Source organism: Pan paniscus, chromosome 10 (assembly GCF_029289425.2).
Source record: "Pan paniscus chromosome 10, NHGRI_mPanPan1-v2.0_pri, whole genome shotgun sequence".
In the NCBI taxonomy this organism is placed as follows: domain Eukaryota; kingdom Metazoa; phylum Chordata; class Mammalia; order Primates; family Hominidae; genus Pan; species Pan paniscus.
In genome coordinates this window covers 89366758-89380792 of record NC_073259.2, presented here as the reverse complement: position 1 = coordinate 89380792, position 14035 = coordinate 89366758, and the positions used below count along the sequence as shown (strand labels likewise).

The 14035-nt window shown below is 35.5% G+C and overlaps 1 protein-coding gene across 30 annotated transcripts in view; it reads left to right on the top strand.

Annotated features, from left to right (window-relative positions):
* The window catches only part of PPFIA2 (PTPRF interacting protein alpha 2), a 502911-nt gene that overhangs the window by 419712 nt on the left and 69164 nt on the right, over positions 1-14035 (top strand). For all 30 annotated transcript variants that reach the window (XM_055095939.2, XM_034936291.3, XM_034936292.3 and 27 more), the window contains 2 exons: positions 538-668; positions 2413-2567. In XM_055095939.2, the coding sequence (XP_054951914.1) occupies positions 538-668; positions 2413-2567 (286 nt within the window). The remainder of the gene's footprint in view (positions 1-537; positions 669-2412; positions 2568-14035) is intronic.

Here is a 14035-nt window from a genome sequence, read left to right as displayed (position 1 = left end):
ATCATAGATCAATGTCAATAAACACTATAGATCAATAGTCAGCAACTAGTTGATTTATGGCAGCAGTGTCTAATCTTTTGGCTTCCCTGGGCTACATTAGAAGAAGAATTGTCTTGGGCCACACATAAACTACTCTAACACTAATGATAGCTAATGAACTTTAAAAAAAAGGTCCGTGCATAAATCGTTTTAAGACAGTTTACGAATTCGTGTTGGGCTGCATTCAAAGCCGTCTTGGGCTATATGTTTCCAGCAGGCTGTGGGTTGGAAAAGCTTGATCTATGGTGTTTATTAATCAAACATTTTTGTGTAGTGGGTCTATGATTTTTTTTAATTTTAATGTGTCCAATTTAAATATTTGTGAAAATCCAACTCTTTAATGGGAATTTATGTATGTAAGACTTAAATGCCCCAAGTTTTGTTGTTTTATTTTGTATTAAAATTACTCGACAGCCTTGTTCTCATGATTCTCCATTTGTGTCAATTTCAACTGAAATTTAGAAAGGGTTTATTTGAATGTATTGTTTTTGCTTCTAGATTGCAGTTGTGGAAGAAGATGGTCGAGAGGACAAAGCAACAATTAAATGTGAAACTTCTCCTCCTCCTACCCCTAGAGCCCTCAGAATGACTCACACTCTCCCTTCTTCCTACCACAATGATGCTCGAAGGTAAGACTCTGCAGGCACACTGCACATTGAATGCCCTCCTTCCAAAAATGTTCCTCTTCCTTCGTTGTTGTCGAATAGACTGCTTAAAAATTTACATTATTTGAGCCAGAATTCTCCAGCTTCCCTTTCCCAGTATCACTTGTGAAATAACCAAATTTCAACTTTGATATCAAATTTGTATTTTTAAAGTTAACTGTATCTTTGTGGTCTTATTATTGGTCAATATAGATAAGAATAACTCTTCTATTTTTTAGTGGATATTTTCTATTACAATGAGATCAGGCTAGAGGAAGGACTTACTAGAAATATTAACAAAAAACTAAGGAGACTGTAGGACAAGATCATAAATTTGGATTGCAGTATAAGCGTAATTAAAGTCTGAAAAGTATATGATTGTGCCTTTTAGCAGACAGGTATGTGCATCCTGTGGGTACTGCTGCTGCCAGCAGTAATAACTCCTCAGTCAGAAAGTTATTAGAAAATAAAAAAGTCCTTGGCTAAAATATTAAATAAAAAGATAAGTCTAGATGGAGAAATATGTCATTTGTCATCACAATTCTTTATACTGTCTTATCCATATGCATAAAGCACTGCAAACAGATCTCTGTAATCACTGATGATATGAATATACCTAAGCATGTAGTTTATATCTGAAATATATCTTCTCTTATTGTCTCATCAATTGCAGCATCTGTAGACACATAATTAATATAACCAAATATAATGACTTAAGGATGAATGCTTCAATAAAAATATCTATCTTCTAGATATTATGTTTTACAATAAATGCTTTTAAAAGTAGGGCTTTCTGTGTTGGCAGTCATTTCTTTTTTCCAACTATTTTTTATTGTTAATGTGGAAAAATCAGTTACTTCAGCTTCAAAATATTACTTCTTTCACTCTCCAAAAAAGAGTATATTTCAACATATAAAAAGCTATTGCTTGAAGGTTAGGGAATGTGAGTTCAAATTAATTCACATGAGTAAGTAAAAGTAAGTAATTTATCATGGTGTTATAAAATTAACAACTATAGAAACAAATAGCAATGTCTATTGATCCCATCCTATTAATACGGTGTCAAATATATTGACCAGAAATTGAAACTTAACCAACAGCTTGAAAAGCATTTCAGTTTAACATGTATTTAAAATAATATTTGAGAACTCTAATTAGGAAAACACATACATTGATCACGAGGATACATGGTTTGTTGCTTCCAAATTGCACCCAGATGATTTTAAATTAACTGAATTTGGCTCCAAAACTGAGAGAGGGAACGATGGCTAGAGGAAAATCAAGTAAAACTGTAGATTAGAAGAGCAGCTTCAATTTCACAATAGTTATATTTCAGTTCCTTGCTGTAGGTCATTATGTTTAAGATTAGAAAAACAGACTCTGAGAAATAAATAGACAATGGATCAAGTGCTCCATAATAGAAGGCCATTTATCATGCAGTTAATAACTCAGCCTATATTCACTGATTAGTTTGAGATTATACCAAAAAAGTAAAGAAAAAAAGCCATTCGGAGCGAAAATGAATTTATCTTATGGAAATTTGGAGTTTCAGGGCCCAAAGGCTGAAAAAAAAAACCTGCATTTAATATCTTAAAAGGAAACATGGGAAAATAGGGGAAAAAATGAAATTACAGGTCTGCTTGTTCCTCCTTTGGTGCATTTTATAAAGGAAATGACTTTTGTGTACCTTGTGGGTGTTGCATGTATTTTCCTCTTTTGTGTTTTGCAGTAGTTTATCTGTCTCTCTTGAGCCAGAAAGCCTCGGGCTTGGTAGTGCCAACAGCAGCCAAGACTCTCTTCACAAAGCCCCCAAGAAGAAAGGAATCAAGTCTTCAATAGGACGTTTGTTTGGTAAAAAAGAAAAAGCTCGACTTGGGCAGCTCCGTAAGTATGCATGTGTTAAGACTTTCCACTGCCACTCATTTTAGTCACGTCACAGTATCCATCTATCTTTCATTTCATTTCATTGCTCTTCTTTTCATTTCTTCTCTTTTCTACCTGACAAAATTTATATTTTGATTAGCTTTAAATGTTCAATTTAGCTGAATAATGCTTAATAAAACTTAGCGAAAGGGTATTGTGAACTTTTCAGTCATTTTATTTCTCTCTTTATAACAATAGCTAGAATTTATTTAATGCTAACTCTTGTGACAGGCACAGTTACCTACAAAGTAAATGTTAGTGGTATAAACCTTATTTTATTAATGGGTAAATAATGTCTTCATAAATCGCATAACTGTGATATTCATCGTGGTGCCAATGTTTCAAAATCAGCTTAAAACCATTGAGTATACTGCCACTTAGAGCATGAATGTGTATAAAAGCTTAGTTATGTAGATTTAAAGGTTTTTTTGTTGAAAGAATTGATAAGCCTACAAAAAATTAAAAAGAATTTTTAAAAAGTTAGAATAAAGCTTTATAATATGTTACATAAAATGTAAAGAACATGATTTTTTTTTGCTTAAAACTATCATAGCTTCCCCCTAATAAACTCTATGGTGTATAGTTGAGGGATGGATGTGGGGAAAAGAATAGGGCAATAGATATTGTGTTATAATTAGTTATTGTCAGTGACTAATAGAATAAAAATATAGATCAGTACATTTGAAATGGTACTACTTAAATATGTATTTAGAAATAAGCAGATATACATACATGATACATACTTACATAATTGTCAGAAGAATATGTGATATTTCTGAAATGATTATATATATCCTTCACTTATGGGGGGTTGTCTTTCTATATATTAATTTTTAGAGTTATATTATTGGGAAAGAATTAAACTCCTACCTACAGTGGTAAGTGCTGAATGGAATGATCCAAATTTCTTAGTACATCCTTTGGTTTCTCAAATAGAGTAATAATTATTTGCAAGGAATACCCAACTCCAGGACTTAGTTTTCTGCCCTACCATCAAAAGAATTTCTGATTGCAATATTCATGTTTGCAGATTTATGACTACAGTATCCAAAAATGCCTTTCCTGGCTTCCATAGTGTGAAACCCACACAAAGCATCGGAAGCTACAGGAAACTGATGTGTGGCCAGTGTGTGATTATATGTTCTCTAGCAAAGGAATTAAATCTTTTTGTATTCCTCTTTCTCAGTAGAGGAACTCCTTAGGCTATACATAATATTATTGCATGAGGAAAAAAGAGAGACACAGATTATTTTGTATTTAAAATATACATGCCAGACATTATTTTAAAATTTGTTTTATCTTATTTGACAACTAGTGGTTGACCAAATGATCTGTCATATCCAATATATTACAGTGTCAGTCACTATAGTGTGAGTGGTTATTTTTGAGTATTAATTTTGCTAACATCATAATCATATTTATTTATATTTCAACATATATATTCATCTTAGTTGCCATAATTGACACTTTACTTTTAAAATATATTTAATTGCCCTTATCATTTAAAATTTTATATTTTTATTTCATATTTAACTTTGATGAGAAATTCCTAAATCATTAGAAATTTTGCCAACAATATTCTATCAAAATCAAGGTATGTAAGATATAAGTTAAAGTCTAGAAAAGTATAGAACCTTTGAGAAACTTAGCCTTTATTACTCATTTTCACTGACTGTGTGTTTTAGGTCAGAGCAGATAAGAATTAACTCAATTACTATTATATTCTCGTCAACCCCACCAAAGTCAGAAACTAGCAAAAGTTAATTCAGGTCACAGTTTATACCTGGGAAAGTTTCTGAGCTCTGAGTAATATTGCTTTATTTCATAGAACAGCAGAGGTAGAGTGTAAACAAAGCCAGAATCAGCAGCTTGTTAAGGACTGCAATATGGATGAGGAAGACAGGAGCAAAATGCTATACCTATGAAACTAGGTAGAAGCTACATAAATGGTGAATCAAAGCTTCCAGGAAAAAGAACAAAGTCTTTACTGAAAATAGGACTTGAAGAAATAAAAATAAAACATAGGTCTAAACAGGTTCCAGAAAACCATATTTGCACCAAAGGAAATGATACATGGGCCCCATTGATACTTTAGTTAAGGGCTACCAATTTTAGGTCTGCTTTGGTCCTAGAAGGGGTATCCAAGTTGTGATGGAAAGACCATGCACATTTTTCAAACCCAGGGACTACAACCTAGTACTGCTTATTCATGCATCTGAGGAACCTAGGGAAAAATCTCAAGTGATTATGATTTTAATGTCTTGATCTGGAAAATTCTAAAACACAGGAGCATTGCCAATGTTCTTTCTTCTACCAGTAAAAATAGAACTAGAAAATAGAATAGTATGCCAGGGAAAGAACTATGGGAAAGAGATAGTGATGTCAAAGTACCAAATTTGAAATTCTGAACCATGTGCTAAGATTTATAACTCTTAAAAGGTTTAACTCAAAAGAGCAGAGACACATGACTTAAGTTGAAAGTAGCTATACTACATGTCTATAAAGAAATATGGTGTGGAAAGGGAAAGCTGTATAAATGAAACTATGAAAATGTTTCCTTGGTTCTATCAGAAATGATGAACAGCAAAGGAGATGTTTGTAGTAATTCACAAAGGGAAATATTTGGAGAGGATATCTTGTTTGCTTTATATAATATTTCAAAATGCTAGGGTAATAACATAAACTTCAGATAGGAAGGATCAGTCGATGTGATTGTATGGATAACTCCTACCCATGAAGAATCAAACTCAATATGTGCAACAATATGTCTGTTCTTACTAATGTATTACTAGCATAGACAATATCAGTATGGAAACCCCAAAACTCAAAGGAAGCACTGTATTGAAAAGCAACTGAATAAACCTAACAGAAACCAACCAAAATTATTTTATTTTAAAATTCTCTTATGACATCCTTTTCAAATGGTTAGTTCACTCAAATTACAAAAGTAGGATAGAAAAAGCTGCGGTACTAATAGGAGATTTCAAGTTTTTATATATCTTTTGAAAAAAATATTCTGTTCTTACTAGGGTTTACAGTTCTCATTTAGATTATTATTACCTATAATGTAGGAGCAAGATATCCCAACTGAAATGTGTATCAGTGTATGGGCAGAAAATAAACAGGAGTGATGTAGACTCAAATGAATCAGTGAGGGTTTGTTCTTCCATGTAAAGAATTCAAATTCCATTTGTAAGTACTATTCAGGAAAAATAAAGCATAATATAAGCCAAGTTTACCTGAAGGCCACAATTGAATTTAGGGAAACCCACCTAACAGAGGAAGCATTCCTTCTAGCTTACTCGGGGATCTGGTTTTAGAGTCATTTCTATTTCTTTGTATTTTTGTTCATTGTCTTTTTATGTTGTTGTTGTTTTTGTTTTTTTTTAGACAGAATTTCACTCTGTCACCCAGGCTGGAGTGCAGTGGCACAATCTCGGCTCACTGCAACCTCCGCCTCCCTGGGGTTCAAATGATTCTCCTGCCTCAACCTCCCTAGTAGCTGGGATTACAGTCACCCACCACCACGCCTGGCTAATTTTTGTATTTACAGTAGAGATGGGGTTTCACCATGTTGGCCAGGCTGGTCTCTTAACTCCTGACCTCAGGTGATCTGCCCGCCTTGGCATCCCAAAGTGCTGGGATTACAAGCATGAGCCACTGTGCCTGGCCATTTATTGTCTTTCAATGTCACAAATCCCAGGATGAAAAATTAAATAAACAGGTTTGGTTTGTATCCCCATGACAACAGGACCAATATGTACTTCTGCTGACTTCCTGGAACATAGATTCAGGATGTAATAGCATCCTGCTAAGACCTGACAGCACAATGACCATGATCTCTCCCCACCCCTCAATTTATGCATCCATATGCAATGCATCTCTGATATTTTCATTATTGCTCAAATATGCTCATGTCTAATTCACACTTTTAAAAGCTATCACTTGATCTTGCCATTATCTCCAAATATTGACTTATCTTTACCCTGCATTTAATGTACAAGACTGAGTTGTTCACAACTACATTTTTCCTTCCTCATCTGTCAATCACTTTACGACCTACCATAGCATCAATTCCAAACACACCGCTACTGAAACGCTAGAAATAGGTGCAGTCTTAACTAACATGGAAAGGTAGTTAGGACACCAAAGGCTGTGTACTGTCAAAGCAATTCCAGAGGATGGTAACACACAATTATATTTATGATGATGTGGATTAAGGAAGAAGCAATGTATCTGAAATGGGAGTTTTCTGCCTAAAACAGATATGAAATGATTTGTTACAAAAATTGGAAAATGAGAATATGACAAATAATAGATAGAAGCAAGTGGCATCGACATGTAAAAGCAGTGGCAGGAATGCCATCCATCAAAACAGACAGACAATTGGAAAAATCACCAAGACCAAAGTGAGAATTATAGAATCTATATTGTTACTTTTGTTTAGTAATGTATAAATTTAGAGAAAATGAATGAAATGAAGATTTATCTGATGTGAATAGAATATGCAAATAAGTGGAACCATTCAAAAACTCATTTTTGTTTCTATCTGTTTACTTGAAGAGAAAGAGTTCAACCAGAATATAGGCATTACCAAGAGGGCATTTATGACCCAGAGTTGAGGAGATTTTTTTTTTTTTTTTTTTTTGGTGGAGGGAGAGAAGACATAGATAATCCAAAATAATTTATTTATTCCTACTTTCAGTGAATAGACATATATTGAACCACTCTTAAATGCAGAGTACCAATTATGGACTTTAGGAAAATGACTAAGACATGGCTATCGGCATCGAGGAATTTTCACTTTAGCAAAGATAGTACGTAAACAAATACAAACTTTATACTTAAAACTAAAACTTCACTATATTTTTGGCCCAGAAAAGTTTTATCTGCTACATTGTCTGTCCTGTCAGAACTAGGAACAGTGGCTATGAACCCTAAGATCTGTGATCATGCATAAATAATTGCAGTCCTGACTAGCTTGACTTTTAATTTTATCTGAAGGCATTAATCTATTTTGAAACAAAGTAAATTAACCTATGTTAAAAATAGCAGTGTCAGACTAATGCCCTTTGTTTGTTTGGCAACTTTACTTAGTAACAGATAATGAAAGGTGGTGAGCAAGCCATCACTCATGACATCCCTGGGAACAAGATGTCAAAATGGGGCCTGAGTGATGGAACAGTTAGGTGGGATTTATAACTGGTTAAATAATCCTTGCCCACTGATGAGTGGAGTAACGTCACCTGGGATCAAAGTTTCTCGTGGCATGATTAGGACTCACTCTGTTCTTGATCAGCACATCCAAAATCACTTGGATATGAATGTTTCCACAGCTCAGGTATCTGATTGATGGATTACTAATAAGGGGAGGAATCCTAAGTGAAAAGATTAGTATTACCCCTAAATGCTATCCCCCCCACCAAAAATAGAAAGAATGGATGTAAGTGGGATCTAAATTCTCCTACTCTAAAAGTATAGTTCTTGGAAGCAAGTTTTTAAAGAAAAAAAAATAAAAAATTCATGTGACTCTAAAGTCAATATTGATTAATAAGTTTAGGCCACATTAACAGACATAAGAGTTGATATGAAAGTTTTTTCTACTCTACTCTGCTATGATAAAAGAACAGCCAAGTAATGGAATGCATCCTGGTTACTGTACTTTTAAAGGCACATCATCAACCTGGAGGAAGGTTGGAGGAGAAATTTAGGCACCTGTGGAGGATTGGAATCACGTTCGGAGAACATAAGTAAATGGTGTGTTTATTCCCTTTGCTGACCTACCAAGTAGCTGATCACAACATTTGAAGAGTTGCTCTGTATAAGAGCTATTGTCCTTTTCATTGTAAGTAAGGATACGAAACTAGAACCAAAGTATTAAAGTTGTACAAAATTATTCTTCATCTCAATGTAAGAAAGAACAGTGGGGTGTCAGAATTCTATACAAAATGGGCTGGCTTATGAGGTAGTGAGTTATTTGTCACTTGGAAATTGCCGAGCAAAAGCTAGGCAAATACTAGGAAGAGCTGTTGTGGAGAGGATCCAAGCATTGGAAAGCTGATTGGACTGGATGATCTTTAAGATCTACTTCAACCCTAGGAATACTGAATCTATGAATCTCTAACATTTAAGTCTTTTCTCTGGCAACTCTTCTTTATACAACTCAAACACCACAAAATATTTACTATGAAAATAAATTTCTGCTTTTAAGATTACAGACTTCTAGAGCTGTATGCCTAAAGATTCTAGAAGATATGTGAGGATCATGTAGTTGTCCACATTCTATACATATAGAAACTGAGATGATTTCAGAAGACAGAGCAGCTACTTAGTAAGAGAGTTGATAGTGAATCCTGGCTCCTACTTCCTGGTCTGATGCTCCGGAAAGGAAACTCTTGGGATTATTTCAATCAAAAGATACTTCATTGAGTTCCTATCCCTGTGGAACATGTGGGGGCACATAAAGAAATTAAAAATACGATTATTCAAGAAGTATATAACGTCTTGAGGATATCCCATATAAATGAATAAGTAATAACTCAAGGCAACAATAAAAAAATCACACAGAAACATTATTTTTCTAATACAAGATACAGACATAATGTTTGGAGACAGTTCTGGGTTAATCTTTCTCTCCCTGTATATGTTTGATTCTACTAGGATCATCTAAGTGCAATCTTCCTACATATTTGAAAAGGTGTAAAGGTAGAGTCTCAAACGGGACCTATCTTTGAGAAAAGGGTATTGAAACTATGTGAAACAGCAAGCTCCAGAGCGAATGTCATGGAAATGGTGTTTTCTGTGGTTAAATAGGAAGTGGGTACTGGCTGGGTCAGAAGTGTGATGCCAGCTTATGAAGCAAAGGAAGTGATTAGCACCGAAGATCAAGTTACCCAGCCACAGACAGATTGGAACTGCAGAGATTGGGAGGCAGCATCTTGAAGCAGAGCCAACCACAGAAATAAGATGATCTGAGTTCCAGGGTCAAGCATCCAAGCAGAAGTGAGAGTTAAGGATTAAAGCAAACGAGCTCTGTTTTCCAGAGGCAGTTTGTCAGCTTAGAAAAATGATGATAGTGTGTGGAGAAGAGACAGAAATATTTAAACATTTACTATTTCTAGGGAAATTAACTGCTCTATACCATCTTAACATACTGATTTGTTTGCCACCTGAGAAACGCCAACTCTTTTGAGTCTTCACAGAGCTCTATTAATAATTACTACGAAGAAAAAAGAACACATCTGACCAACTTAGCTGATGTCAATAGTGAATGGTTAGGATAAAGAAGAGGCTATTGACAGGCATAGCAAAAGATGAAACAAATCTAAGACAAAGAGATATTCAAGACAAGGGAGTGATCAAATAGAGCCAAAACAACAAAGCTATGAAAAAAACAATGAAAACAGAAAAGTATGTTAACTATGAATAAGCAGAATTCCCAATTGCATATATAAAAATGCATATATTATTAGGTTAAGGCTACTTTAGCAAGTTTCCTTTAAATGCGTATGAAAAGCAATATACACATTTAAAGAGCTTTTTTTGCCTCTAAATGGCAATTCTTTTATGGTTATCTGCCAGTTTGTATTATAATTGTCTGAACTCATTGACCTACTATAATAGGCTTAATAAAAAAATAATTTCACAGTGACAAAAACAGCTTCAGCAGTACACCAGCATTATTTCACAAGTACAGTCATGCATTGTTCAATGATAAGGATACATTCTAAAAATTGCATCCCTTAGGGGATTTTGTTGCACAAACCTAAATAATATAACCTATTACCTACCCAGGCTGTATGGAATAGCCACCTACACACCTAGACTATAGGTATAGCCTGTTGCTATAAAAAATCCACAACATGTGACTGTACTGAACACCATAGGCAATCGTAACACAATGGTTAAGTATTTGTGTACCTAAACATAAAAGGTATAGTGAAAATATGCTATTATAATTTTATGGGAACACTGTCATAAATGCAGCCCATCATTAACAGAAAGGTCTTTATGTGGCGCATGACTGTATTTTTCTACATCTAAAATTTGGGTGTCTGTGTCGGCCTTTACGCCAAAATTTAGATTGTTCCTTGATGCTAAGGAACCAATAGTTACAATGTAAATTCCACAAAGTGTCCATTAGAAATGACTCATGCTCTGCATAGTGAAAGGGTCTTTCTTTAAATAAAGTAGTATTTAGCTCCAATTATGACTGTATTTGTTACATACCCTTTATGAGCCAGGCACTGTGTATAAATACAGTCTCCAGATAGCTAACAGACTAACAGATGTTGAACAATTAAGTAACAATTTATAAATTCAAATGTGTTTAAATACAAACCATGTGCTATTTATTAATGATGAAGACAGTTCTACTGAAAGAAAGATGAAGCCACCAATCATCAGCAGATTGTAGTAGTTAGAGATCTCTTTTTCACACAATGACAGAGACCTCTGCTGGACAAATGGAAGGACAGAGGCCTTGCAATATGGGTTTGTCAAGCAATTTCTACAGACTTGTATCTCAAGGGCCAATATGAAATAAGTGATTTTGAATGAAATTTAAGGACTGGGAGATGGGGAGATATTTGTCTTTGTTGACCTAAATACCAAATAGAGATGCTCTCTAAAAGAAAAGATGTTTATTTAGGAATAGAGCATTGTAATAAGAATATGTATGTCATAGTAAACTATAAACTATGTGTATACTCAGGGAAGGAAAGGAAGACAAAGATTTTTAAAGGCAAAAAATTAAGAAGATTACATAATTTTTTGAAATAATTATCTTTGGCTACTCAAATTAATAACAAGAGTGCCACCAGTCAGAGGTTGGACAGGCAATTGCCAGACAGATATACCTATAAAAATATTTTTTTGCATGGGATTGCAATGGCCTTCGTGCAAGGTTGTGGCTTTCGTAGGGTCTTTTGTTGTTGTTGTTGTTGTTGTTGCTATCATGCGTAGGAGCATGAGAATCCTCTGTTCATGGCCTTCCCTGGCTCTACTTGCCAGGATTTTCTTAACAATAGTGACTCCATTTTGATTCTAACAACTTCCACACCTTCACAATCCAAATGAATAGATACCTCCAACTAGTTCCATCCACAGATCTAGGCATGTGAGTCTCCTTCCTGTGCCCTGAGCCCTGAGCCTTCGCAAGCCCTACATTTTGTAGCAACTTCCTTGAAAAATTTTAAGACTCCCTCTGATGTCTGGGAAAGTTCAGGGCTGGCAGTGCCATCTGGGCAAGGCACCCCCAGCTGAGACCCGGACCCGGGGTCTAATCACTGGAAACATCGAAATGTTCTTAGTTACCATTCAGACACTGGGACCAGAAGGGAAGTAGTGCCATCTGGACATGTTGCCCGATCCAGCCAAACAGCAGGAGCCTGGGTCCCTGTGTCTCCCCTTCAGGGTTTTCTTTGACACTCTATGCCACGCATGCACTCAACCAGATGCCCAAGGGAGCCTAGTGAGTCGCATCTATGGAGTCATCCTGAGCCAGTGGTCTGACCCTGTTTTCAAGAGGGTGGTCTGGCAATTGGATCCCTCGCTCCCACTGGCAAGAATGGTATTGTATGAGATTGAATCCGTAGATCGTTGTCCCACTGATTTTTTGGTGGTTCAAAACTGTTTACACAGGAAGAGGGGCTGGCAAAAAAAAATCCTTGACAGTGCCTGTCACACCTTAGGAGTGGTCTTGCCCTCAATAATTTCAAGTCCTCGAAGGCCTCACAAAAGTAAAGATGCCTGAGTGATAGCCAAGAAAACTTTGAGGGCAAGAATGCTGCCTTGCTCATGCCCAACCACTAGGCAGACCCTGACAAGGTGATAAACAATTTATTATGTAAGTAGTCTGCTGAATCATGGGACTCAAACCTTCAAGCCCAAGCACTTCAGGCCATGAAAGGGGTGGAGTTCATTGTGTTCTTTCCACATAGTTTCCTAATAGACCTCCTGGAGAATGAGTAACCCCTAGTTTCCACAGGCCAGTGTTTCTCCTCTGAGGCACTCATCATTTTGAGAATGACAAGCTAGGCCAGGCATGGTGGCTCACATCTGTAATCCCAGTGCTTTGGGAGGCCAAAGTCAAAGGATCCCTTGAGGCCAGCAGTTGAAGACCTGCCTAAGCAACATAGCAAGACCTCATCTCTACAAAAAATAGAAAAACTAGCCGGGCATAGTGGCACACATCTATAGTCTCAGCTACTTGGGAGGAGGATGGGTTGAGTTCAGGAGTTTGAGGCTGCAGTGAGCTCTGATGGCACCACTGCACTCCAGTCTGAGAGAGACTGAGACCCTGTTTAAAAAAAAAAAAAAAAGAAAGAAAAAAAGAAAAAAGAAACAAGCTGCAGGTTCTCTATTTAATGAAGGATGTTTAGAATCCTTGTCCCCTGTCCAATATGTGCCAATCATTATAATACCCAAAAAAATGCACCCTCCCTCAACATACACAAACATTTACATTCCCTCTGTGGATGTACTGTATCCAGGTAGAAATTCTGGTATATAGTGCTGGCCAACATTGATACAATATAAGCCACAAATGTGAACCACATATGTAATTTTAAATTTTCTGGTAGCTACATTAAGAAAAGTTAAAAGAGATAGGTGGGATTAATTTTAATCCTATATTTTATTTAACCTGATATAGAAACAATAATCTCATTTTAACACATGATCACTTAAAATTTATGAATTACATATATTTTTCTACCACGTTTTCAAAACCTGGTGTGTATTTTACACTTATAATACATCATTTGAATTAGGCACATTTCAAGAGCTTAATAGTCACATGTAGGGAGTGAATAAAATATTGGTATAGATAAATAGATATTTCTGAAGTTCACATAGCCATATGAGCCCACTGATGCCTAGAAAAGAATGAGACAGACTCTCACTGGATTTAGATAATCATCCATAGAGTAAAATAATTAGTAAGCTGGTTTGGCTAAGGTCACCCTTACCAGTTAGTTGATCAAGTATGTGGAAAGATAAACATTAGATGAGTGAAGCAGCTAGGTCAATTCTGTGAAAAAATGTCCTCCCTCAGAAGTGTTTTAATTAGGCTGAAAATATGCACTTGCTGGGACTTTTCTCCTGGTTAAGCGCACTGGCCTGAATGTGTTGCTTAAAAATAGCTTTACTTACAATGGCCTTACGTCCCATTTGTACTTGGCATTTTTTGAGTAGGATGTAGTTCCAATTATCTATCAAATGCTTTGAAAAAAGATACTAGATTTTACAATTCTCCGAGTATTTCTAAGTTCTTCATGCTTTTTATTTTATATTTATGAGAAAATAAAATGTCTAGATTTAACTCACAAAATATTCCTGGATTTTTCTTTGCTTTTATTTCAAGTTTTATTATTTAAAAATGTGATGTTTTTCTATTAAAATTTTGGGTACATGAATAAATTTAAATC